General features: G+C 44.2%; 1 protein-coding gene across 1 annotated transcript; it reads left to right on the top strand.

Annotated features, from left to right (window-relative positions):
* The first annotated feature begins 9689 nt into the window (after window positions 1–9689).
* On the top strand, window positions 9690–27736 carry LOC127196066 (nuclear autoantigen Sp-100-like). Its single transcript, XM_051153658.1, has 5 exons — window positions 9690–9855; window positions 12094–12262; window positions 17348–17578; window positions 20046–20072; window positions 27561–27736. Exons 1-5 carry the CDS (start codon window positions 9697–9699, stop codon window positions 27719–27721), a joined length of 747 nt encoding a protein of 248 aa, XP_051009615.1. The 5' UTR covers window positions 9690–9696; the 3' UTR covers window positions 27722–27736.
* Window positions 27737–27912: the final 176 nt, after the last annotated feature.

A 27912-nucleotide genomic window follows, 5' to 3' on the forward strand; every position in this document is an offset into this window, starting at 1 on the left:
GATCTCTTTTCACCCACCAGGCCAGAGAGACATCTTCCCTTGGTCAGCATCCAGCTCCCGGCTCTCCTACTAGCCTTAAGGAGAACCTGAAAGTGTTTGACCCTCCTTCCCCAACTCACTTCAGGCAGGGACATGACAAAATAAGGATACTACCAACCCTGAGAAAACTCGGCTACCCTCCTAGACACAGAGAAGTAGCTGAGAACACTGGATTTGAATGGAGGTTTGTTTGTTTGTTTGTTTGTTTTCCATCTTGGCATAAATAAAGTACTCCTGGTAACTGGATCTGCTTGTCCCTGGTATATCCCTTTGTAATCCTCTAGGTGCCTCCCTTTCTCCTCCTCCCTGCCAGCATATTAAAAAAAAAAAAAAAAAAAGGACAGAATCTCAAGGCAGCAAGTTTGAAGTTAGAGAATACTTTCGTTTCTCTTTTCCCCATCAGGGTGGAGCCCTCCCTGGTAAGTTAGCAACTCGGGCTGACTTCCTGCTCTCAGCGTGGGCCACAGCACATAGCCCAGAAGCTAAGAGACCAGAGACCAAGGAAGGGATCAGAGCTCACTGTCTCAGGCTCTGGGCAGGCGTGGGAAGATGGAAGGGAGCCGCAGCGTCAGCACCAGGTGAGTCCTACTCCCTCGATGATAACTTTTCCCTCTGACAATATGAGTGAGTAGCTGCAGCTTCTGTCGGTGCAAGCCACCCCACCTAGCATGACAAAGGCTTGTAGGATAGTAGGAGAGGAGAGATTGTGGGGCAGGGAGAGGCAAGAGAGAGAGAGAGAGAGAGAGAGAGAGAGAGAGAGAGAGAGAGAGAGAGAGAGAGAGAGAGGAGAACGGGAGAACAGCTGGGATTTTTAAAACTGAGTAAGATTCCCGCTGGCAAACCCACCTTGCCATATTGCACTCAAGCCATAACTTTCTTGTTCGCAGCCACTGCTTAGCTGTCAGAGGGAGACAATGGACACAGCTGACAGGGACTCCTGCCGCTGTCCTCTGTGGCATGGTTCTGTTATCATATGACTCCTGAGTGCTCTCAGTCTCTCTGCCTCTCCCTGCTTTCACTAGGTCACCTCATGGGAAGAAGGCTTCATGGTAAACTGCTACCCCAACCCCCACCCCAATCCTGGTCTCCTACCTGTCTGACAGGACTAGAAAGCTGTCTCCAGGCTCTTAGTCTGAGCTCTCACTGCCAAATCTCATCCAAGGAAGACAAAAGACAAGAAAGACCTTTGATAGCAAAGGCCAGGGCAAGTTGCATGTTTTTATTTTCCCTTTAGCTTTCGGTTCTAGGTGGATGGCACCTCTGACAGGAAATGGTAGGATTGTTTACTCCAGCAGTGTTTTTGTTTAGAGCAAAGGAAGTATACAGTTTTTTTCCCCAGTACCACAGTGGAACCCAGGGCCTTGAGTATGCTTGACTATATATCTCTATTTATTTAAAAATTTTTGAGTCTAGTTTTGCTAAGTTACTCACGCTGGCCTTGAACTCATTCTGCAGCTCAGGCTGGCTCTGAACTTGTGCTCTTGTTGTTTCAGTCTTCTGATGGACTTGGGATACAGGCCTGCACCATCAGGACTGTTACACACACACACACACACACACACACACACACACACACACGCACACGCACACGCACACGCACACGCGCGCGCACACACACACACACAGAGTGGTTTATAAGCTTTCAAATCTTGTGGAAATAGAGAAAGGATAATCCCCCCTTTAATACCAAACAATGACATCTAATTGAGGGGCAGACAAGGTGACAAATTAGAGAAAGATTTGACAGAATAAGTCAGAGGTAGGCTACGCCCAACTCCCATGAGAATAGACAGGAAACAGAAGCTACTTAAGAGCAGTGCAGAGAGAAAGCGAGGCTTGTTCATAAAGACAGTGCAGTAGAATTCAGGAGTGCAGTTCAGTTGAGTACAGTTGAATTTATGTAATTCAGGTCATGGAGTTCAAAGGCAGTTTTTCAGAGCAATTCAGTGAGAAGCTGGGAGGAGCCAGTTTGAAGAGGAGTTTTGAGCCAAAACAGCTGAGTTGAACCAGCCAGCCAGAATTCAGAAAGAACTAGAAAGGGTGAGCTTATTCAGCAGTAAGTCTCAGAAGCTGGAAACTTTCTAGGCCTAGATTAGCAGATGGAGGCAGGAAGCTGAAGCCTTCAAGGTCCAGGCTTGCTGAAGATTAGACTGTACTAAGTAGACTGGAGGCTAGAAGCTTCCAGGCTTAGGGATGGTTAGATAGACATGCTTGGGGCTCAGCTCAAGCCATGTATTTGTAAAGCTTGGGTACTGTTGTCTTATCCCATCATCTGAGGAAGTGAAAACAACATCTACACATGTGGCTTCTGGGTTCTAATGCAAGTTAATCAATCTTGGTTGCTGGCTCCTTTACCAACCAAGCTACCCTGCCAGTGCTTTCCATGCATTTTTAAGCCAGTCTCCTTTTGATGGACTTTAAGTCACTACCATTAGTCATTGTCACCTACAAGCTGTAAGAATGGTGATCATATACTTCATTATGCTAATAGGCAAGTATTTTGCCTTGTATCAAAAACAAACAAAAGATGAGCCACTGAGGCAAAGGCCATTGATGACCCCTTGCTTATAGGTGCTGCCGACAGCTTGTGAGGTGGCAAAGGCCAGGAGCAAGTGAGATGAGGACATCCCTCTCTCAACCAAAGTGTGCAGAGTTGATAGAGATGTCTGCTAACCCACATTCTCCCTATTAAGTAGCAAATGCACTGGCTCTTAAGTTCCCTCTCCTGTCACTGATTTGTTTTCATTAGCATTAGTGGGATGTCGTCCCTTCTTCCACACACTTGCTAAATATCTTGAGAGACTGTGACGTGTTCTCCCTTGTCATTTAACACTGTGTATGGTGAGTTTTGTCTTATATAAAGTTAAAATCTGAATTTTAGTTGATCTTGTAAGAAAGAAGCATCCTCCGGGCGTGGTGGCTCATGCCTTTGATCCCTGCACTCGGGAAGCAGAGGCAGGTGGATCACTGTCAGTTCAGGGCCAACCTGGTCTACAAAGCAAGTCTGGGACAGCCATGGCTACACAGAGAAACCTTGTCTTGAAAAACAACAACAAACCCCCAAAAGAAAGAAGCATCATATATAAAGTGATACCAGAAGCCACTGACTACTGGAAGTCACTGAGAAACAGTCCAAGCGCTGTTGGAGTTTTGCGTTTCTGTTCGCAGTATCTGCGTTTGAACCTAGAGCTTTCTACTTGCCAACAAGTTCTCTACCACTGAGCTGTATCCCCAGATCCTTATTTACTTTTTATTTTTGAGACAGAAGTTGTAATTCTCCTGTCTCAGCTTCTGAAGTAGCTGGGCTTATACCCCTCCCCCACCAGGCATGGCATGAATTTTTGTTTGTTTTATTTTGAACACAGCTCTGTGTTCTTCAAGTAATGGGTCTGAGTCTATCTTTATTCAGAGAAAATTCATTTTCTCGTATATGTCTCCATTTTTAGGTTAAAAAAAAAATTCTGCACTGGAGCCACATCAGCACCCCAGTTCTCACTGCCCCCAGTGCTTTTCTCTTTCTGGTTTTAAACTTTGCATTCATAAGGGCTATCTTCAACTCTCTCTCCATGACAATGACTTAATTTTCAGTAGGTCTGTTTCTTATCATTTCTAAATTTAAAAACGTGTGTGTGTGTGTGTGTGTGTGAATGCAGTGTATATATGTGTATATGAATGCAGTGTGTGTTGTGTGAATGCTATGTGCATGTGAGTACGTGTGTGTGCGATGTGTATATTTGTATGAGTGAATGCAGTATGGCTGTATATGCATAAATGCATTGTGTGTGTATGAATGCAGTGTGTGTGCATACAGTGTGTGTATATGTGTATGTGAGTGTAGTATGTGTGTGTGTGTGTGTGTGTGTGTGTGGTGGCACATGTGTGGAGATCAGAGGGCAATGTTGGATATTAATCCTCACCTCCCACCTTCTTTGAAGGAGAGGCTCTCGTTTGCCTGTGTGTCCACCAGGTGAGGTAGGTAGCTGGGCTTCCAGGCACTCTCCTGTCTCCATCTCCTATCTGGCTGCAGGTGTGCAGGGATTGCAGCCACACCCTGAAAGCATCTGGTTTTTATGTGAGTTCTGGGGATTTGAACTCAAGTCTTTATGCTTATGAGTCAAGCCACTGAGCCACCTCCCTTGTCCTGATGTCTAATTTAATCTTACGCATTATTTCATTGTCGTGTGTGTATGAGTGCTTTGCCTGCATGTATGTCTGTGCAACACTTCTTGCTTGGTGCCCCCAGGAAGTTGGAAGAGGGTTTTAGATTCTCAGGAGTTCCAGACATGTGTGAGCCAACATTTGGGTGCTTGGAACTCAACCTGGGTCTTCTGAAAGCAGCCAACGTAAGGGGAGTTTTTTTGAGATCACCAGCAGGCAAGTCTCCTCTGTGCCAAAGGTTTTGTCTCCTATTTTCAACCTCTTGCTTTAGGCAGATTTCAAATTAAGAAAGTTCTTGACAAAAAAACAAAAACAAACAAACAAAAAAAAAACAAAAAAACAACAAAAAAAAACCATATAAGCTTTTTGATCCCTTAACTCTTTAATTTTGCATTCCAGGCCCTACAATCCTGGAACATTTTGTTGGTTCATCCGTTTTCTGTGCCAAGTTTCAATTGTCAGCCTTTAGCTGTGTCCTCGGTGGACAAACAAGTACAGATGGTGTGGTCAGCCTGACATTTCCTTCACAGCTTTCAACTCTGGAGCCATGTTCTCTGGGGTTGACCACAAATCATTGTGGGTTTTTTTTTTGTTGTTGTTTTTTGTTTTTTGTTTTTGTTTTTTTTTTAGCATGGAGTTCATATAGGCCATTTGACTTTTCTTTTCAGAAGCTTTTGCTATAGATGTCTAGGCCCTTAAAATTTTTTTATTTTCAATGAGAGAAATGGGGAGAGAGAAATGGGGGGCGGCGCTATGTGCGTCTGTGTGGCTAGGGAGAGGCTATGGGTGTCTGTGTGGGTATACGCATGTGAGTGCCAGAGCCAGCAGAGGCCAGAGAGCACTTCAGATACCCAGGAGCTGAAATCACAGGCAGTTCTAAGTTGTCCAGTGTAGGTGCTGGAAATGAAGCCAGGTCCTCTTCTGCAAGAGTTAAGAGTGCTCTTTTTAAAAATGTATTCTTGTCTCATGAACTGTATCAGGACCATAGCCTCCCTTCCCTCCTCTCCCCCAGCCCCCCCCCCCCTCCTCTTCTTCAGATCCGCTCCTCTTTCCAATCCCCTTCAGAAAAGAGCAGGCAGTGTTATCAACTGCACACAGGGAAACAAAATATGAAAGACTAGGCACAAACCCTCATATCAAGGCTAGGTGAGGCAACCCAGGAGGAGAAAAAGAGTCCCAAGAGAAGGCCCAAGAGTCAGGGACACCCTCACCCCCCGCTGTTAGGAGTCCCACAAGAAAGCCAAGCTAAGCAACCACAGTATGTGTGCGGAGGCCCTGGCGCAGACCCACGCAGGCTCCATGACTGCTGCGCCAGTCTCTGTGAGCCCTTATGAGCCCTACTTAGTTGATTCTGTGAACCGCGTTCTCCTGGTGTCCACCACTCTGCCTCCTCCAATCCTTCCTCTCCCCCTCTTCTGACTCTTCTGCAGTGCTCTCTTAGCCACTGAGCCATCTCTCCAGGGTTCTCTCTCCCCTTGCCCTGAATGACTCTACCATGGATCTCCAGGAGACAGTTGGCAGTGTGTCTCCAGCCCTGGTCTCCAGCCCCACGGAACATCCAAGCTCTTGCCCTCTATACTGGCTCTCCACAGCCTTGGCTAGGGCAACTGCTTAGCTCCTCTCCCAGAATCAGCAAAGGCCCTAGGGAAAGAGCAGCACCTGCTCTGTGGCTACCTCTGAGATGTTCCCTTGCTTCCTGTAGTCTCCCTAGTCCGAGCTTCTCTAACCCCATAGTCCTCTAAAGAGTGGTATTAACTTTTAAATGCTTTTGTTTTCTAGTCATTCCACAGAGGACTTTTGATCTATCTTGAACTCCTACTCCTGCCTGCTCTGTAGAGTGCAGAGCCAAGGGGGTTCTATAATCGGTTTCCTGTGTTTCTCTCGCCTTTAGCCAGTCTTCAGAAACTCTGAACCTTTGTAGTCTTAAAAAAAAAATCTTTATTTCACTCCCATGCAGGAATAAGTGATTAGAATTGTTTGAATGTGACTACAAATTTTTTAAAAATTAACATTTTATTGTTATTCCACATTGAATTTTTTGTTTGTTTGAGATAAGTTCTTTATCCTGCAACATTCATAGGGAACTTGCCCTTCATCTCATTCATTCATTCATTCATTCATTCATTCGTTTGTTTTTGAGACAGGGTTTTTCTGTGTACCCCTGGCTATCCTGGAACTCTATTTGTAGACCAGGCTGGCCTTGAATGCAGAGATTCACCTGCTGCCTCTGCCTCCTGAGTGTTAAGATTAAATATCAAAGCTTGGCTTTAACACACAGAGAAGAGTCACAGAGCCAGAGGAAGAAGCCAAAGGCTGATGGCTTCTTGGGGCCAGTGCTGTTTGTCAATGGAGAAAATCTCTAGGCTCTCTAACATTTTGGGGCCAGTACTTTGTAATTGGCTAGCTAGCTTCTGAGGAGAAACTCTAAACTTTCTTTAACTCCTTAACAGCTGGAGCTGATGGATCTTTCTACTGATCAGAATGAGAAACTCTCAAACTCTTACCCCTGGAGCTGAAAACTTCAGACTATGGTCTGCATAGGTCACAGAGACTCTGAAACTCTCTTTAACTCTTTAATGGCCAGAGATGGTGACTGGCTGCTCCACTGATTAAGAAAAGAAACTCCAAGGGAAAAGGAAAGTAGAGGGAGCCAGACCTGATGGCTTCTGGTGTAGGCTGCTGGCAGAGAAAGCAAAGAAAAAGGAGAAAAACACACACACACACACACACATACACTTGGTAGATGAAGCAAAGGCAGACTCCAATAACTTCATACATACATACAGACAGACAGACAGACACATATTTGGTGGATGAAGCAAACTCTAAAAACCAAGTTCCAATGTGCAGGTTCCTAGAGGCTCCAACCACCATCCTACATATGTACACACATACACACATATTGGGTGGGTGGAGCAAATTCAAGTGGCTCCACCAACATATATACACACACACATGCGCATCTGGTGCATGGAGTAAACCCCACAGGCTCCAACGACCTTTATTATTTCTTGGTTCCTTTTATACTTTCTAAGGCAAAATTCTCAGAAGAAAAATTACCTCACAGCCATAAAAGCAATTATCACAAGAACAGATGTTACACCGGGGGAAAATACAGCAGGGTTATTGATTAGTCGTGCCTAACTAAACATTTCTTATCTATCACTTCCTTCCACAGGTTCATTGTAAGTTCAAAGCAATAGTTCTTCTTGTCGTATGCTGGCAAGGTTTAATGTTAACATGGTTTAAAGATTTACAGCAAGGTAACGGTTTTACATGTCTCTCCATTAAGGCTCACACTTAACTAAACATTCTTCACCTCTTGGCTCCTCTAGTTTATTATTAGTTCAAATTGACAGTTTTATCTATCTTTCATTCCACAAGCTCATTATGAGTTCAAAGTAGTAGTTTTTTTTTTTGTTTGTTTTGTTTTGTTTTTTTTTAATGTCATAGGTTATGTCTTATCTTTAAGGTTTTGTATAGCTTAAATTAGTTATCATGGTTCATACCGAGACCTGTAATCCCATCTCTGGACCTAACCTAGAGTGCATGCCTTCCTAGATGGTAAATTTGCCTCAAGCCTGTTCTTCTTCCTAGTGCAATTTATGTGCTTGTGACATACGACGAGTCACAGAACTCCATTTACAGCCTTTGCTATTCTTCCGGGGGGAAGGGGAGAGGCTTAAAGTTACTTGAATCAAATCAGGAATTCTATAAGACCACTATGAGGAATTATAAAATCAACAATTCTTCTAAACAGCATTGTTTCATGAAAGCACACTTTCGTATTGATACTGCAGAAAATCTGCCCAACAGAGTGGGTAAAGACCCAGGAAGCAGTCACCCCAGAGCAGAGGCAGTGAGGACTTCCTCACTTCCGGCCACACCATGCTACATATATGAGAGACACTGTAATGGCAAGCCTGGAAAGGCACATCAGTAGCAAGGAGCAATCAGGAGACAAAATCCCTGGGACTCATGCCTCACCAGGGCATAACCATTCTCTATTGGCTCTGATTCCTTAACAACCCTACTTTATTAGTAATTTATTAAAGGCATGTACCTCCCTTACAACCCAACTACCCTAAACAGGAGGGAAAGGAGATTAAGGAGAACAAGAATGAAACCTTCTGGGTATCAGTTCTGTGGGGCAAATCCCCTGGTGTAAATCTCAGGAGTCTAGCAGATCCTCAAGAAGCCACATTGTCCATGGACTGAACCTGGAGGAATCCACTGAGCTCGCTGCCCACCACCAAGTCCTCGCACTTAGCGCTGGAACCTCTGAGCTCTCTCCCTCTGATTCCCCAATGCCCTTCTTCTCTAAAGATTCCGATCTTCCCTGCTTCCTCCTCCTAATAGTTGGTCCTTTTTGCAATACAATACCCTGGGCAGAGTTGCCTGTCTTTTGTCTTGGGCTGAAACTTCCTCTCTCTCTCTCTCTCTCTCTCTCTCTCTCTCTCTCTCTCTCTCTCTCTCTCTCTCTCTCTCTCTCTCTGAGTCTATCTAAGATCCTTATCATTTGTAGAGACAAAATCTTAGTGGGGTCAAGCCACCCAAGGCTGCTTTCACCTTGGGCCCAGCCTAAGGTAAAGTTACATTTTCTTCATAATTGCCAGCTGTGCAAAAAATGGTGGGCAGCCTTCAGAGAGCTCACTTGCTGGCCACAGCCTTTTCTGCATGGCTTGTGCCAATTAAAGGCATGAATCACCATGCCCAGCCACACTGAGAATTTCAGTTTTTCTTATCCTTCCTCCCTCCCTCCCTCCTTCCTTCCCTCTCTCACTCGCTCCCTCCTTCCCTTTCTTTCTTCTTTCCTTCCTTCAAGTATAGTATAAAAAGAGACTGGTAGAGTGAGCACCCTTTCCTTGGCCCTGACCTGAAAAGGAAAATCTCTCATCTCTTTGCTCTTAGGCATAATATTGTGGGCCAGGTGGTGATGGCACACGCCTTTAATCCCAGCACTTGGGAGGCAGAGGCAGGCGGATTGCTGTGAGTTCAAGGCCAGCCTGGTCTACAAAGCAAGTCCAGGATAGTCAAGGCTACACAGAGAGACCCTGTCTCGAAAAACAAAAACAAAAAAAAAGCTCTGGTTCAATTCCCAGCAACCCAACCACATGGTGGCTTATAATCATCAATAATGAAAGATCTGGTGCCCTCTGGCCTGTAGGCATACATGCAAGCAGAACACTATACATAATAAATAAATAAATATCTTTTTTAAAAGAATAATATTGTGTCTTCCCCATATAATCTTTATTATATTGAAATACAGATCTTCTAGGCTGACTTTTTGAGAGTTGTTGTTGTTGTTGTTTTTTGATTTTTGGAGACGAGGTTTCTCTGTGTAACAAAGCCCTCACTGTTCTAGACTCGCTTTGGAGGCCTCTGTCTTATACATGGTGGTTCTTCAAAGTCTTTCTTTCATATAGAAAGCGTTACAGTTTCCTCTAGCATCTACAGTCCTGAGGATCATTCTCCTGTGTTACTTCCCCCTCTAGGATGTCCGCAGAACACGAGAACACAGAGAGGTTTGCCATCGAACACGTATTCCTGCTGTTCAAAAGACAGAAAGTGGCGATTTCACATGCAATAAGAAAGCCATTTCCTTTTCTTGAGGGCCTCCGTGACCATGAGCTCATCACCAATAAAACGTATGAAGTAAGTGAAGTCTATTGCATAATAACCTGGCAGGCAAGCTTCAAATTAAGTTACACTTTGATAACTGGGAACCAAGCTTCAGATGGGGTGACTGACAGGTTTTCAAAGTTGAATTTAATTTTAAAAAAGATTTCATTTCTTACCTGCAGGTGTGTGTGTTTGTGTATTCCTCTGTGTGTTTGTGTGTGTGTGTGTGTGTATGTGTGTATTCGTGTGTGTGTATGTGTGTATTCGTGTGTGTTTGTGTGTTCACATATTGGTGCCCATGCCCATGGAGTTCAGTAAAGGACCCCAGATTCCGTGCAACTGGAGTTCCAGGTAGTTGTGAGCTGCCTGGGTGCTGGGAATGATACGTAGGTCCTCTGCAAATGCTACACACGCTGTTGAACACTTAGCCATCTCTCCAGCCTCTGGACTTAATTTTGACAAAGAAAGCTCATGGATTTTCAAAGCATTTTGTAGAAATATTAGTTACAATAGTGAGTCCATCAATTAGAAGTCTGTGAGTGATGCCCATCATGTAAATGTTTCTGGAAGTGATCTCTCCGGGTTTTAAGGGAGAGGGGAAGCAGAGGCCTCAGGACATGGTCCTGCTTCTGTCTGATGGAATGACGCGCCATGGCACCCTCTGGAACCCATCAGTATTGTTGCAGATAAGCTAGGTCAGAATAGGGGTTCTCCATAGATGTGCAATGTATTCTGCATTTATATTATGTAATTTATGCAACATAAACTAAACTAAACTAAAAAAAAGAGCAAATGAAAACTCAAAAGTGATTTTAATTAACTGTTCAATTATTTTATTGAATTGACTTCATGAAATTTCAGTTAGCACATTTTGTTTGAATAAATGTCTATTTTAAAAACCTAAATTTGAGAACACTACAAACTGCAGAGTGTCTGTCTTATTAAGACAAATTTTTTGGGTTTTTTTGTTTGTTTGTTTTTAATTTTTTCCCCCTGAGATAGGGTTTCTCTGTATAGCCTTGCCTGTCCTGGACTCCCTTTGTAGAACAGGCTGGCCTCGAATTCACAGAGATCCACCTGCCTCTGCCTCCCTAGGTACTTGGTAAAAAAGATTTACTTATTTTTATTTTATGTATGTTTTGTATGCATATTTATCTGTGTACCACCTGTGTCCCTGGTGCTTTTGGAGGTCAGCAGAGAGGGCACCAGATTCCCTGGAACTGGAGTTATATAAATGATTGGTGAACCACCATGTGGTTGCTGGGAATTGAACCCAGGACCTCTGGAAGAACAGCTAGTGTTCTTAACCAGTAAGCCATCTCTCCAGCCCCCTTAGTGTTTCTTCTGCATTATAAATATGCTGCCCTCCAGGAGCGTTCACAATCAGAGGAAATGGACACCCCATTTAGGCAAAATCAATACTAGTGCGAGGACAGGAATTGTCCAGCTAACAGAATAGCATTGACCACTGGCCAAGTCGATTCCAAGAGTTTCTTGGCTTTGAGCTACTCATTAGCCTCTTTTTTTTTTTTTTTAAGTTTTTTTTTTTTATGTGTATAAGTATTTTGCCTAAATCTATATGTGCATACCACTTGCATGTCTGGTGCCCAGAAAAGAACACTGAATCACTTGGATCTGGAGTTATGGATATTTGTGAGCTGGTGTGTGGGTGCTGGGAGCCCAACTTTGGATCCTCTATAAGAGCAGCAAGCACTCTCAACCACTGCGCCATCCACCTCTCTAGCCCTTCCACACCTTTAGAAAAATTACTACACTTACTATTTACTTACTTATGAATGTGTATGAGTGTGTGTGTGTGTGTGTGTGTGTGCGTGTGTTTGTACTGTGTGGGTATATGTGCATGTGAGCCTGCTGCAGTGCATATGTAGAAGTAAGAGAACAGCACGTGGCTAGTTGGTTCCCCTCCTTCCACCATCTGAATCTCAGGGACTGAACTCAGGATCTGTTCCACATGCCTCTACACACTGAAGGGTCTCACCAGCCCCACTGTTGACCTTTAACCCACATTTCTCTTTCAAGGGTGGCCCTTCTTATATGTCGTATAAATAAGGGAGGTAGTTCGAAGTCGCCATGATTACTTTCAAAGAGAAACTATTTACTTGTTTCACAAAGTACTCATGTAAACGTAAAACTTTCCGTTAGAAGATGTGTGTGTAGGGGACTGAGGGACACTAACTGTAATTATGTCCTAGGGCTCTTCTGTGATTTGGAAGCCTGCACCTAAGTGTTCTCCGCTCACTATTTTTAAAGGATTTTCAGGATTCTTGTAGACACCTGGTCCCTGTACAAGAAGTGATCTACAAAGCCCTGGATGAGCTGGAGAAGATATTCGACGTGAAGGTTCTGCTGGAAGTGTTCAATGATATCAACATGGAGAATTACCCTGACCTGAAACCCATTGGCAAAAGCTTTGAAAACGGTAATTGGGTTTAGTATCGCCCTTTCAGATCTCAGTCTGTCCCGCCCCCCCCCCACCAACAACCAATTATTAAGCTTTTACCATGTGCCACATATTGTGCAGTGCAATTGGAGACATAGCAGTTAACAAAAATAACATGCCCTGCGTCATCTTGAAACTTATGTCTGGTAGCTAGAGTTGGCACCCTCCAGAGGTCTTCTCAGCCAGACAGTTAGACTCTCAGGACAATGAACGCCACACCGGCATCGGGCTGTGTAGAAGAAGATAGGATTAGAAGTGCTGAGTCCCAGGAGGGTAGCACTGTTGTGTCTCTTCAGTGGGAGCCTTTACAATGATAGACATAACAGTCCATCTTGAATGACAGCTCAGCTGTGGGCGCAGGATCCATCTTAGTTTAGCACCACATGCTCTCATAGAAATCAACAATGTGTGAGCCAGCTCTTCAACCCATCTCACACAACCTTAAAGCTGCTGGGGGTCATCCCTCTGGTGTGTGCCCAGATCCTAGCCCTTCTATCCAGGAAAACTTCCTGTTGCTTCTTGCTCTTGTGACAACCCGGAAGCCATATTTTGCTTCTATTTTGCCTGTTTTGACGTATAACCTTCCCTGGTCTCTGAACACTGGAAGAGGAACACCTCACTGTGTGTCTTCTACTTTTCCTTTTTTTTTTTTTCTTTTATCCCTGACCTTGAGTGTCTCCTTTCTGTCTGGGAAGCATAAAGTCTTCCTTGTGGGAGTCTTTTATGTTCCAGGGCATAATGGGTGAATTTTGTCACATGGGACCCAGTGAACTTCAAATGATTGGAAGACTAGAAACTCCTAAGTGTGTAGTTTTGAAATGCTGTCCCTTGTCCTTGCTAGAGATTTATAATGGCTTCTCCTCTTCTTTCCTCTCCTCCTCTCTCCCCTACTTCAGTCTTACAGATCAGATTGTGTTCTCGAGGAAGTGATACAGGGGACCCAAACTCCCAGCTAAGTCTTGAACAAGGTAATTACAACTGGGGAAAGTTTCTTATCACCTCCAAGAATAGGAAATAAAGGGGCTCATTAGATGCTTGTGAGTCAGGGAAGAAACAGAGAGGGTACGGAGAGGAGTTGGTGTGAGCCTGGTGTTAGCTTTCCTGTACTGGGACAAATTACCCAGGAAAGGCTGGACCCTCAAAATTCTGAGGCAGGAGGATTCTGAGTTTAAAGCTACCCAATTTACATAGTAAACTTCTCTCGAAAACAAAAAAGAAACTGACAAGTCAACTTATTTGAGTTCCTGGTTTGAGAGACTTCAGCCCAGATGGTCTGACTCTAAGGCCTACAGGGGTGCAGAGCATCACAGGAAGGGAACGAGTGAAGCAAAGATGTTCACCTCATGAGGAGCTGGACAGAAGGAAAGAGAGGGGGTACCTTTGTCCCTTCAAGGGTATACCTAGTAACCTAACTTCCTTCCACTATGCTTTGCCTGTTCAAGGTACCACCAGCGTCCATTAGTGCCTTTCTGAGGGGCAAGCCTCTAATACATGGGCCATGAAAGGAGAGGGCATTTGAGGTCCAAACTGTGACCAGCCTCTAATGGGATGTAGGGTTCTGGCAGATCAACCATGACAACAGATGGTCAGACTAGTGTCAGTAATCAGACTTGAAAGAGACCGACTACTCAGAAGTCATTGTGATTTAGAGAAAGCCCTGGAGGAAATAATCAATATGAAACTGTGAAGGGTGAAGCAGTTTGGTCCATAGCAGCATCAAGAAAGTAATGCTCTGTAAAAGAGAGGCTCTTGTTCTGCATGGTCTCTGACACCAGATGTGTGATGTCAACCCTAAATCTCTCTAAATAGAGTCACTTTGGATTTTTAATAAAAGTTGTGTTACACAGACACAGTTGATGACATCATTAACAGTATCAAGTTCTAGCTCTTCTCACCTTGGAGGTCCAGATTCCAACATTCTTACAATATTTTGTTCCCCTGGCAAGCAGCCCTCCATTCCTAAGGGCTTTCCCAACCTTACCTCTTTAACACACACTGGGGTATTACTAAGGAAGGCTGGCTATGAGCAACAGTAGATTGACTTCCTTTTCACCTTAATTGCCTACTATATCTTGGTGTTACACTTGATGTCAGAAGAGATAGATTCAAATATGAGAAATGTTGTTTGAGAGCAAAAATATTCCATGAGAAAGATATACAGAAGAATACACACACACACACAGCAAGAAAATGGTAGAGGCGTGGGAAGAGCATATGGATTCTTTGAGAGACAGAGACAGGAAGAGAGAAGGAAACAAAAGAGAGCAGAGAGAATAGGACAATCACAGAAAGAATCATGTTGTTAGCTTCTTGCTTCAATTAGCATCTACTCTTGGATACCGTCTAAATCAGCTGCCTTCAAAGATGGGTAATCATGTAGGTGCTCATTTTATAGGTGAGGAAGCTAAAATTGAGAGAGATTGTCTGTAGCGTGTTCACGGGGATAAATGAGAAAGCAAGAATCCAGGCATTCTGGAGGCAGAGTACGCAATCTTGAGCACACACTGCCAATCTGATGGAAAACATGAAACAGAAGTGGGGGAAGGGGAGGGGGAGAAGGGGATGGGGGGAGGGGGGATGGGGAGAGGGAAAATTCAGGAATAGTACAGGTGAGAGAAAGTGGAGGCAAGCCTTCACCAAATCCTCATGAGAAGGCCAGCAGGGACGAGCCATCCAAAAGACATGAAGAGGTTGTTGTGTAAAGGGAGACATAGTCCAAGGACTCCTAAGAGTTCACATAAGGCCACTGGGCAGGGAAGCTCTGGGGACACATGCCGGCATCCTTTAGCCATGGATATGAAGACAAGTCATCACCAGATGCTAGCGTGGCCCAGGAAGGACACTACTCATCCAGCGGTGGCCCTTGTCCCCTACTCTCGTGACCTGAGTCTGACCTCAAGAGTCAGGGGGAACTTACTAGCTCCAGATGAACTCTGGATTGATAATTCAAGGGGCTATCTATACCTTGTATCATGAAGACAGAAGAGAAGCCCTGCTTCACCTCCTGAAGAAAACATCTAATTCCTTCTCCTCAGGACCTGCTGAAGGCTGTTCTCAAGGAAGCCTGACCTGGTCACCCTCAGATCCCTCCGCCTCTGACGGTCTGTTTTTGTTGACTCTATAAATGTTGCTGTCTCGCCCCACGTGTCCTAGTTTGCTTTCCATTGTGATGATGAAACACCACGACCAAAAGTAACTTGGGGCGGAGAGGGTTTGGTTTCCCTTACAGCTTAGAGTCTATTATTGGAAAGACATCAGGACAGGAACTTGAGGCAGGAAGTGAAGCAGAGGCAATGGAAGAAATGTTGCTTACTGCCTTGCTCCTCATGGCTTGCTCAACCTGCTTTCTTACATATACATGAGGACCACAGTGGGCTGTGTCCACCCACATCAATCATTAATCAAGATGCTCCCACAGACTTGCCTACAGGCCAATCAGATAAAGGGATTTTTTCTCAATTGAGAGTCCCTGTATTCCTGTGCCTTGCTTGACTGTGGCTAGACACTGCCTGCATGCTCTGATCTTATGTCCAGTCGTGGTTGTAGGGCTGTGCTGAACGTGTTCCTTCTGTGAGGTAACGAATTTTCCCCTCTGTGTTTAGCTCATCAGATCATAACTCAACTGGACCTCCCATATGATATGTCCACTTGCCTTCATAGACAAGATGGATCACTGAAAAGCCCCCTTGAATACAGGCACGGTGATGCATCTCTGTAATCCCAGAGGCAGGGCGCATCTCTGTGAGTTTGAGCCTGGTCTACAAAGTGGGCCCATCATAGTCAAGGCTATATAGAAAAACCTTATTTCAAAAAATCTATAGAGCCCATGTATGCAGAACAGATGCATCGTTTCCCTCAGATGCTGGCTTTAATACCATTTCCATTTTATACAGACGATCTGATTATAATATAGAATTTCCCAGGACCAAGAATATAGAAATGTGTCTGATCAAAACTGTAAAGATCTTCAGCAAAACATAGGACTTGAAGCTTCGTGGCACAAGGTCAGGCTGAGCTGTAAGTGCTTCTTGGATTATCCACTTTGTTACGGTTGACACTGTTCTGATCTTAGCAGTATGGAGAGCACAAAGATTATATCTTCAACTCTTCTATAATCATGTGATTGGTCTCCTTGTCAAAAGAATGTATGTGCGACAGCACTCCTAAGTAAAGAGCATTTCCCAAGGAAAAAAAAAATCAAAAAACAGCAAAAACAAACAAACAAATAAAAAAGAAAAATTCCTTTAGTTTTTGTTGTTATTGTTTGTTTTTGGAAACAGGGTTTTCCTGTGTATTCCTGGCTGTCCCATTTGGAACTGTAGACCAGGCTCACCTCAAACTCATAGAGATCCACTTGCCTCTGCCTCCAGAGTGGTGGGATTAAAGGCATGGGCCACCACCACCCAGCTCCCTTTCATGTTTTAATTAAACCTTTGATCTTCCTTAATTTAATAAATATTTAAACTACTATTAATGCAGAATACTCTAAATTCAAGGCATTAATTATAATAGTTTTCTTCTCTGATATATCGATACAAGCATTCTTGCATTTGTCTTCTCAGTAATTTATAAATGGTGTTACTGCCCTTTTTTTTTCTTTCTCCTTCTTTTAAAGTAGGGTTTCCCTGTGTAACCTTGATTGTCCTGGACTCACTTTGTAGACCAGCCTGGCCTTGAACTCACAGAGATCTGCCTGCCTCTGCCTCCCAAGTGCTGGGATTAAAGCCATGCGCCACCACCACTCAGCATATACCCTATTTTTCAGAGGCTGCAGAGGGGATCTAATCTTTTCACTGACTAAGTATTGGGATTCAGTTGTACCTTAAGATCCTGGCAGAGTGGGAATGTCTGAGCTGAGGGAGAGAGCTCTGCAAGCCTAGACAGGTTGCCAGGGCTCTCTGGGCCCTGGTGTCATCTATCAAAGGGGTATCACAGTGAAACGTGCTCCACATGGATGTCAAGTGACACCATGAATAACATTCATATTCGTGTTTGGTACTTCATCAATGTTGCACGCATTTCTTGTTGTGTCAGTGTCATTTGTATTTGCTTCCGGAGTCTAAGCTTCTCACCACTGCATTACATGGGAATTGTCTTCTCTCTCTGTATCTAATATGGACACTCACTATGAAAGCCATTGTTCCTCAGGCTGGAGAAGTCATAACAGAAGAAGAAACACCACGCTCTTCCAAGGAAATCAAGCTGAGAACCATCGACTCTCTGACCCCACAAATCACGCTGGTATGTATGCCATAGTATTAACTTCTTTACTCCATGGCTCATCTTTGGAAACATGTGCCTAGCACCCAGGAAGATTTACTGTGTAGGTTCCAGGTGGAATAATACGCCATTTAAGAAGAGATTTCTTGGGCTAGAAGGATGGCTCAGTAGTTACGAGCACTGGCTGCTCTTCCAAAGGTCCTGAGTTCAACTCCTAGCAACCACACGGTGGCTCATGGCCATCTATAATAATACCTGGTACCCTCTTCTGGTGTGCAGGTGTACATGCAGGCAGAACACTATAAATAATAAATAAATCTTTTTTTTTTTTTAAAGAAGAGATTTTTTAACATTAACACTTTATTTTACAATGTTTTATTAAAAATTATTTATTTTGGGTGTGTGTGTGTGGTGTGTGTGTGTATATATATATACCATGTATGTCCCTGGTGCCCTAAGAAGCCAGAAAAAGGTGTCATATGGCCTGAAACTGGAGTTATAGACAGTTGTAGCTACCCTGTAGGTGCTGGAAAACACACCCAGGTCCTCTACATGGCAGCAAGTGCTCTTAACCACTGTGCCATCTTTCCAGCCACCACCACCACCCCTGCACAAAACCACAAAACAAAATGACAACCTTCCAGAGTGACAAAGACCTTCCACTCCGGGTTTTTAACATTTGAAAATATAGCAATAAAAAACATATGAGCTGTTCCTCCAATGTGTGTGGAGTGTAAGGATAATAGGCACTGAGTGGGCGGGACTGTGATTTTTTGATGAACAGAGGGAAGGGATGCAGCAGGGAGGGAGGAGGGAAAAACAGGTGGATTCTTCCTGAGTCTGTGTGATCTTGAGCCACGCTACCCAGAAACGGCATCCTGATGATGCCAGTGGCAGGCTTAGATGAATATGCATAAGCAACAGCACAACACCCAGATGGGCCATGAGTGTGTGTGTCGGATAGTCTGGCCCAGCGAAGATACGGGCTGTGATGTACACACATGGGCTAAGGGCTGTAATCATGCCCATGAACCCAAAAGGCAGCTCTAACCACTGTGGTTTGTGACATAAGTGTGCAACCAGGGCCACATTCCAAGTTAAGGTTTCTATTATTAGCTTTTCAGTTATTTTTCTTGGTAACTTAACTCTTTGTTTAGAAAATAGTAAATGAGCCCAATGCATTAGTGTACTCCTGTAATCCCAGCATTCAGGGAGGTAGAGACTGGTGGTGAGTTCAAGGCCAGCTTGGTCTACAGAGTGAATCTGGGACAGTCAAGGCTACGGAGAAAAAGCCTGTCTCAGAAAAAAGAAAAAAAGAAAGAAAGAGAAAAGAGTAAATAAGCCGGGTGTGGTGGCCCATCCCTGTAATCCCAGCACTTGGGGAGGCAGAAGCAGGCGGATCTTTGTACGTTCGAGGCCATGATAGCCAAAGCTACTCAGAGAAACCCAGTCTCAACAAACAAACAAAAAAACCAAAAAAAAAAAAAAAAAAAAAAAAAAAAATGAAAAAAACCAAAACCAAACAAACAAAAAACCCAAGAGAAAAACACGCACTGCAAAATATCTTATTCAGTCACATACCGTTGAGGTTAGTGGAATAGAGTCGTCTAGCTAGACAGAACCCATGGCCGGGAGGTTCCCTGTGGGGAAAGATGGGGTATCGATCCTGAATTTCTTTGCTCTGGAACTTGTTCCCTACCCAGTCCATGCTTGGCTCTGACCCTTACCTCTGGCCTCAGGCTCCTGCTTTCTTCAAGGTCCCTTTCTAGTCAGCTTTCTATAATATTCCTAACAAAATAAACACTTGGAAAAGCTTATAGAGAACAGAGGAAGCAGAGCCCAGGATTCCCACATCCCTATTTTGGGCCTCAGTTTGGAAGGAGCCGCATCTCCCCCATGGCTCCACGTCCCCCTGCTCCAGATTCTGCCTGTCCAATCACCCTGTCATTATCGGACAGGCCTCTTTAGCCCCTCCCCCAGCTTTCAACGCTCTCTATCTTAAGAGCTTAGAGTGAGGTCTCATTTCTATCGCATCCTGATGCAATGGGAAAATAAAATGGTTGTGAAACAAAATCTGTTCTAGTTGTGAGTTTGCTTGAAAATGAACGCTCGGAAGACCTCTGTGAACCTGTACAGATGAGCAAAGTGGGAAGACACATTGCCGGTGACAAGACTGATGAACCAGGAAGGAAGCACGCAACCATGCTACAGGGCCCAGGTTCTGAGTCAGAGGGTGAGATGGACTGAGTGTGAGATTGAAGGGCCCAGAAGCTCTGAGTGGGAGCAGAGGAATGGGCAGGCGTAAGAAGAAAGTGACTTAGGCATGAAGAGGCAAGGATGAGACCTGGAGGGGGTAGTTGGAAAGAAATACCAAATACCAGGGGAGTCACAAAGCACAAATACCTTCCAGGGTAGGGGTAGCCATCTGTACCGATGGAGCTACAGGTAGAACCAAGAGGCTAGACTCAGATGGGGGATGATGATGGAAACTGGGGAAGGGCTAGGCTCCGGGAGATCTCACCCATGGTCTTTCTATCTTCAGATTCCTATGAACTAGAAGCCCGGCTGGGTAATGGAGATGCAAGCCTCACGACCCATTGCTCTGGAAGGAAGAAAGTAATTATTGCTTACCTCCTTGGCTTTGTTTTTCAGATGGCCTATATGTGTTTGGTAGAGCTTTATTTTGTTTGCTTGTTTATTTTTTATTTTTTTTAACTGTAACCACTTTCAAAATTGACTATAGAAAAGTATTATGTATGTTTGGGGTTTGCAGTGTAGCTTAGTAGTGGAATGTTTGTCCAGCATGTGTGAGGTCCTTGGTTCAATCCCAGCATCCTCTCTGTATGTCTGTCTCTTTCTCTCTCTCATTCTCTGTCTCTCTGTCTGTCTCTGTCTGTCTGTCTGTCTGTCTCTCTCAGAGGCAGTATGATGCTTTAAATATTCACTGTGGAATGACCACATCAATGTACATGTATTACCTCATACATATTTTTTGTAGTAAGAATACTTTAAATGTACTATCTCAGCCATTTCTTGAGAATACAGTATATTCATATCATGTTGTCTAATGAACCATTTTGAAGTTATCCTTCTTGACTGAGATTTATGTCCACTATGGCCTTGATCCCCCTTCTTACTCCCACTTGACTCTCACATGTCACCTATGGTAAGATCGTGCAGCTTTATGCTTTTCTATGACTGGCTTGCTTTGTGTAATATTCTTGTTCATCCACGTTGTCTCAGCTGATGGGGTCTCCTTTGTTTTTAGGCTAACTGGAAGTCTATATTATGTGGTACCACATTTTCTCCAGCTGCTGGCAGCTGTTTGAAATGAATCCATATGTGGAGATTGTCAAGCACCTCTTTAGCAGACTGATTTTAATTCTCTGATATCTCATTGAAGTTGCCTGGTGTCTTAGACAGGGTTTCTATTTCTGTGATGAAATATCATGATCAAAAACTAGTTGGGGGTGAAAGGGTTTATTCAGCCTATACTTCCACATTGCTGTTCATAACCAAAGGGAGCCAAGACAGGAACTCAAACAGGGAAGGAACCTAGAGGCAGGGCCTGATGCAGAGGCTACAGAGGGGTGCTGCTTCCTTGGCTTGCTTAGCCTGCTTTTCTTATAGAACTTGGGACCACAGCCAAGGGATGACACCACCCACCATGATCTAGGCCCTCCCCTTTAATCACTAATTAAGAAAATGCCTTATAGGCTGGGCATGGTGATACACGCCATAAATCCCAGCATTTGAGAGGCAGAGGTAGGTGGATTGCTATGAGTTTGAGGCTAGCCTGGTCTACAAAGGGAGTCCAGGACAGTCAAGGCTACACAGAGAAACCCTGTCTCAAAAAACCAAAACAAAAACAAAAAGAAAAGAAAAAAAATGCCTTACAGCTGGATCTCATGGAGGCATTTCCTCAACTGAGGCTCATTTCTCCCTCATGACTCTAGCTTGCATCAAGTGGATATAAAACCAGCCAGGACATTTGTGCTTCTCTGACTATGGTGTTGGGTGCCTTTTTGTGTTTCTGTTGGCCATTCATAGTCCTATTGAATAGAAGCATTGAGAGTGAGTACCCTTCTCTGAAGGGAAAGTCTTAAACCATTGAGTACAGATGTTCGCTGTGAGTTTCTGTATATGGCTATGGGTTATAATTGCAAAGCAGCTTCTACCTTTCAGATCAGGAAGATATCCGATACCAGACCTTTATAATAGGTGGCTTGTAATTATGAATTAAACTTCATTTGCTGTGGTTTATCTTAAATCAGACCAGAGGCCTTCGTCCTTCTACCTTCTTCCACAAATACAGAAAGTTTTCCATTATATCTTTACAGTTTTTCTTCCTCTGTTCCTTTACAAAGAAATTAGGCCTAGATTTAGAGGTGAGCTGTTGGCCAAGAGCCTAAGACTATGGGGTGTAGCAGGCTTGAAGGCTCATGTCACAAGCACTAGCTTGGACCTCATAGGGACCTGCTTAGTATCGGGTTCTCTGGGGCAGCACCATTATTGGGGTCCAAGGTACAGCTCTGGTTCTTGCTTCTCTGCCCTCAGCTGGGAGCTATCTCTTTCCATGCTGTACTGTTGGGATTAGGGATAGTTTAACGTTGCCCTGTCCGCCATCCTCAATATCACCTTTGTTTATTTTCCTTGCCTCGGCGAGGTCGCCCACTTGGTTCCCTCAGGTATTAGGAAGGTATTTTCACGCATACAGTTGTTCAGGCTGATGTCAGAGAGGGTTGGAGAATGACTGTTGGATTGTTCTCAAATTAGCTTTCCATATCTATCCTCATTTTTAAAGTTATCCTCTGCTTTTCTTGGACAGCAAACATCTTCTTCCTTGTGTCCTTCTGTGCTTTCTACCCCAACCCAGGCACGTGGCTTTATACTACAGCCTCTGGGTGATTTTGGCAGTTGTGAGAGGGAAAGGAGAATGAGTACTGCTCTCCTTAATAGAGGGGTGCCCCTGGGTGCAGAAAGGAGAGAGGAACGTGTGGGATCAACTGGAGAAAATAAATAGCACTGATGGGCAGGCAGGCAGATTTTAGAATAGCACGGAGTGTAAACATCCTCATGTTGGCTGAGGGATGAAATGACTTGTACCTTTCTTCTTAGAAGTTCAAATGAAATGGAGATCCTGTAACACATTTTCTATCAGATTTTCAAGGAAGGAAGCCCAGGAGAAAGACCTTCTGATAGAGGACTGCGAAGTGGGGCTAGGGGAGACCTCTGGTGATGGCTGGGGAGCTAGTAGGAAACATAGGAGAGAAGGATGAGACATCCAGGAGAGGACAACAGGGCAGAGTGTGGTGAGAAGGATCTCTGTCTGTCTGTCTGTCTCTGTATCTGTCTCTCTCTGTCTCTGTCTCTCTGTCTGTCTGTCTGTCTCTGTATCTGTCTCTCTCTGTCTCTGTCTGTCTGCCTGCCTGTCTGTCTGTCTGTCTGTCTGTCTGTCTCTCTCTCTCTCTCTCTCTCTCTCTCTCTCTCTCTCTCTCTCTCTCTCACACACACACACACACACACACACACACACACAGAGATACATAGAGGTACACACACACGAGTACTCAGACTTTTGCCTCCTTAGTACTCATGTTGAGTACTTATGCTCAAAACGCCACCTCTGCCTCACCCTGTTCCTGGTCCTACAATAAAGTGACTTAAGAAATATAGAAGGAGCCGAGCGTGGTGGTCCACGCCTTTAATCCCAGCTCTCGGGAGGCAGAGGCAAGTGGATCACTGTGCGTTCGAGGCCAGCCTGGTCTACAAAGCAAGCCCAGGAAAGCAAAGGCTACTCAGAGAAACCCTGTCTCAAAAAAAACAAACAAGCAAATAAAAATATAGAGAGAGGGAGCCAGCAAGGTAGTTCTCAGCTCTGATGACCTGAGTTTGAGCTTTGAGCCCAGTTGGTAGAAGGAGAGAACCTACTTCCACAGTTGTTCTCTGACGTGGTGCACATATGCTAAACAAGCAAATAAAAGTAAAATATATAGAGGGAAAAAAGTATGAGCCGAGGAAAATAGAAAGGTAAAGAAATATCAAGAAACAGGGCAAAATAGGGATGGCATAAAGAGGCAACGAGTGAAAAATTGGTGGAATGGGCTGTGGAAAGTGAGGAAAATTAACATGTTATTTCCGTTGATAAGAGTAAGAAGTCCCTTCAGCATGATGACTCTGTAATCCCCTCAGACTGCAGGAGACCCCAGTTTTCTTGGTCGTAATCACTGTATAAGATCTGTTGGTTCCTAAACACACTTCTCTACCCCAGGTCTGTCCTCTTGGTTCATTGTTCCAAATGCCTATGGACCTATGTGAAGGTTGTTTGGACGTCTTGTGCTCAACAATGTAACAGATATCCCCCCAACTCAGTGGCTTAAAGCTTCTATCACGTGATTTGGCACTGCTTTAATTACAACTTTCACAGGTCTCCAGCCTGCTCCTGTGTGCCTATCCCCAGGCCCATCACCCCATGTATGACCTCATCACAAACACTTAAACTAGAGGAACAGGCTTTCATGCTGCTTTGCCCCTCCAGTGTTGCTCCCTTCATGTACAGGTATTTTAGTGCAGCAGTATGGCTGCTGTAGCAAGGGATTACATCCAAAGACCCAGGTCTGTGAGATACAGCTGGAACACAGACATGACACAGACCTTTAATCCCTGTAACTGGAACGCAGTCATACCTTTAGTAAATACTTTTAAGGTAAAATTAATTTGTAGAAGGAAGCAGCCATGTTTGAAAGTGGTGTCTAATTGAGGGGAAGACAAAGTGAAAAATCAGAGAAAGATTTAACAGAGTGAGTCAGAGATAGGATACACTGAACTCTCATGAGGACAGGAAAGAGAAGCTACTTAAGAGCAGTGCAGGGGGAGAGAGTCAGTCAGTTGGGAGTCAGTGCAGTGAGTACAGCACAGTGGAGCTGAGTTCGTTTGTGAGTTCAGTGCAGGTCAGCAGAGGCCATCGGAGCCAGAGAATAAGACACCAGAAGATTAGAACAAATTGCCACAGTTGGTTTGAGGCCAAGCAGAGCAATTCAGTCAGAAGTTGAGAGAAGCCAGATTGAATCAGTCACTTTGTCTTTTTGTTTTGTTTTGTTTGGTTTGATTTTTTGTTTGTTTGTTTTGTTTTGTCTTGTTTCTGAGACAGGGTCTTTCTGTGTAGCCTTGACTGTCCTGGACTCACTTTGTAGATGAGGTTGGCCTTGAACTCATAGCAATCTGCCTGCCTCTGCCTCCCAAATGCTGGGATTAAAGGCATGCTCCGCCACTGCCTGGCTTGAATCAGTTACTTTGGAGAAGAGAGTTTTGAGCCATAACAGCTGAGCTGAACTAGCCAGATACAGTTCAGAAAGAACTAGAAAGGGTGAGTTTATTCTAAAGTAAGTCTCAGAGGCTGAAACATTCCAGCCCTAGGTTAGGAGATGGAGGCTGGAAGCCGAAACCTTCAAGGTCCAGGTTTTGAGAAGATTAGACTGTACAGAGGCGAGAAGATTCCAGAACGCCCAGGGATAGAACAGAAAAAGAAATGCTCTACGCTCAGCCAAGCCATGTATTCAAACAGCTTGGGTACTGCTCTCATCTTATCCCTTCATCTGAGGAAACACAACAACATTTATACCTTCAAATCTCTTGTCTTCTGCCAAAGAAGGATCTTCCAAAAATAAATTGAGCTGGAGAGATGGCTTGGAGGATCCAGGATTGGTTCCTAATATCACAATCATCCCTAGTTCCAGTTCCAGGGCACCTGACACCTTTTTCTGACATGCTGGGACACTGCATGTACACACTAACATGCATGGAAAACACTCGCCTATGTAAAGTAGAAGTAAACTAAACACAGCCCAGATCATCCAGCTTGTAAATCCCAATGCCTTCTGGGTCTCTCGGCGGCCGTCCGCATTGTCAGAGTGGCAGTGAAGGTTGGCAGCCTTGCTCGGTTCCACATCCTAACACACCTACTATCCTTAGGTTCTTGCGTTTGCCACGCTCTGTCTCTTTGGCTTCTTCTGGTTGTGGGAACCATGGGGATTGGGGAAGCAGTTGGATGTATCCTCTCAAGTTTGAAAACATGCACATCTCAGAGCTCAACCATTACATTCTTCAGTAGGGACAAGGAGAAATGTGTGTTGATCAGAAGACTTTGGAAAGGCTCTGGGTAAGACACACACCTCAGCATCAGGAGGAGGAGGAGGAAGAAGAAGAAGAAGAAGAGAGATCAGGAGTTCTAGGTTATTCTCAACTACATAGTTTGAAGCAAGCTGGGGCTACATGAAACCCTGTCTCAAAACAAATGACTCAAAACACAAACACACACACACACACACACACACACACACACACACGCACACACACACACGAGCGAAAGAATGCTCCTAGCCATATTATTCTTTTCTAAATTTATTTTTAATTTAGATATTCACTTAACATCCTAATCATAGCCTCCTCCCACCCTCTTTGCCCATCCTCCCTCCCTTTTTCCTCAGAAAGGGGAGACCCCCCCCACTAGCCCACCCCAGCACATCAAGTCACATTAAGACTGAGCTCATCCTCATCCACTGAGGCCAGGCAAGGCAGCCCTGTTAGGGCGAAGTAATCGAAATAAGGCAATAGAATTTCTGTCATAGAGGGCAATACCTGTTCAATTTACTAGGGGACCCACATAAAGATAAACTGCCCATCAGCTACTTATGTGTAGGGGGCCTAGGTCTAGTCCTTGCATGCTCTTTGGTTGGTGTTTACTTCTCTGTAAGCCCTCATGGGTCTAGAGTGGTTGACTCTGTTGGTCTTCTTGCAGCATGCTTGTCCCTTCAGGGTCCTTCTGTCCTTCCCTCCTGCCCTTCCACATAAACCCTCCTGCTCTGCCTAATGCTTGGCTGTGACTCTCAGCATCTGATGCGAACAGAGAGCCAGTCTCTGACACCATTAACAACACTCTGCTATGTGTACAGACAGGAGCCTAATTTAACTATTCTCTGAGAAACAGTATTATTCTTAAAAACTAAATAATTGAAACAGAGCAGGCAAGTCAGCATATTTGCACACCATCAAAATATTAATTCAGGAGACTCTCACAAACATTAATATGTATATACATATATATTACTTATTTACACATATATGTACATGTATACACCTGGGAGTGTTTGGTTTATTTGATAAATGATAGTATGGCTATGATTTCATTTATATTGATGACATAAGTGGCCAAATTAATCTAGGTCTTGAAGCTGGAGCTGGTGGTTGACACTGAGAAAGACGGTGGGAACAATGGGATGTGTTACCCAGAGGCTTCTGGGGTGTCACCCATCTGCTTTTTGATCCAAGTGACAATTTCACTTTGCAATCAGTTAACCCCCACTTTTAGATATAAATGTTATACTGAAGTTAGGATTTTAATTTTATCTTCACTTGTTTTTTAAAACCGGGTCTTGCTGTATAGCCCAGGCTATCCTTGAACTTACGTTCCTCCCACCTAAGCCTCCCAAGTGCTGGAACTGCACATGTGTCTTGCCATGCCTGATTAATTATTATCTTTAAAATATCAATTATCTATCCAGGGATTTGAGAAATACACAAAAGGGAAGGGAAGAGCAGAGTGGGTATGAAATTATGGGAAGAAGGGTCATTCAATGCATTCGAAATGCTCTTCTAGAGGGTTAAAAGAAAATCTTTGTGCGTATATGTGTATGGTTATGTGCACTGGTTGCATGTGTGCATGTGTGTGCAGAGGTCAGAGGTCAACCTCTGGTTATATTGTGCTTTGCAAGGTTCTTTCTTTCTTTCTTTCTTTCTTTCTTTCTTTCTTTCTTTCTTTCTTCTTTCTTTTTGCCAGTGTCTCTCATTGGCAGGGAGCTTGCTAGCCTGGGTGATTGCCAGTGTGATGCTCTGGGATCTTCTGAGTTCTAGGATTGCAAATGGATGCCACTTATGTGTCTTTTTTTTTAAAAAAATGTGGATCCTGGGATCGAACTCAGGTCCTCATGCTTGCACAGCAAACCTTTACAGCTGTTTTCTCAGTCCCTGAAAATAATTTATTCATTATGATTTTCCGCAGGAGCAGTGCTGCTCGGCCATGGAGTCCATGTTAATCCATGTTCTGTGCAGCTGGTAGATATAAAGAAGGAAAATTCAACATTTCCCTTGGATGGTGAACAACACATCCGAGCAAGGGCCAATGATAATCAGGAATCTGAGGTAATAGGTAAGGATGACTGAAGGAATTGTAATGGGTTTCCAGGCAAGGGGCTTCCATATACTGTCAGGGACCTTTGGGGTGGCCCAGGTAGCCAGGTGGAGGCAGGAGGGAACGAGCTGCCCCCTGCTTCCAAAGTCAACCTTCAGCTTAGCAGAAGCAATCAGGGGAGAATTAAAGGCAGAAATGAGAGGTGGAGGCTAATAAATGTTGA

This window comes from Acomys russatus, chromosome 12 (assembly GCF_903995435.1).
Source record: "Acomys russatus chromosome 12, mAcoRus1.1, whole genome shotgun sequence".
NCBI lineage: Eukaryota > Metazoa > Chordata > Mammalia > Rodentia > Muridae > Acomys > Acomys russatus.

Excerpts from the sequence above, each read along its gene's own strand:
- LOC127196066 (XM_051153658.1), top strand. The coding sequence starts at position 9,697 with ATGTCCGCAGAACACGAGAACACAGAGAGGTTTGCCATCGAACACGTA. Across the intron at positions 9,856-12,093 it reads TCACCAATAAAACGTATGAA|GATTTTCAGGATTCTTGTAG; the intron begins GTAAGTGAAGTC and ends CTATTTTTAAAG. Across the intron at positions 17,579-20,045 it reads TGGCTCATCTTTGGAAACAT|ATTCCTATGAACTAGAAGCC; the intron begins GTGCCTAGCACC and ends TTCTATCTTCAG.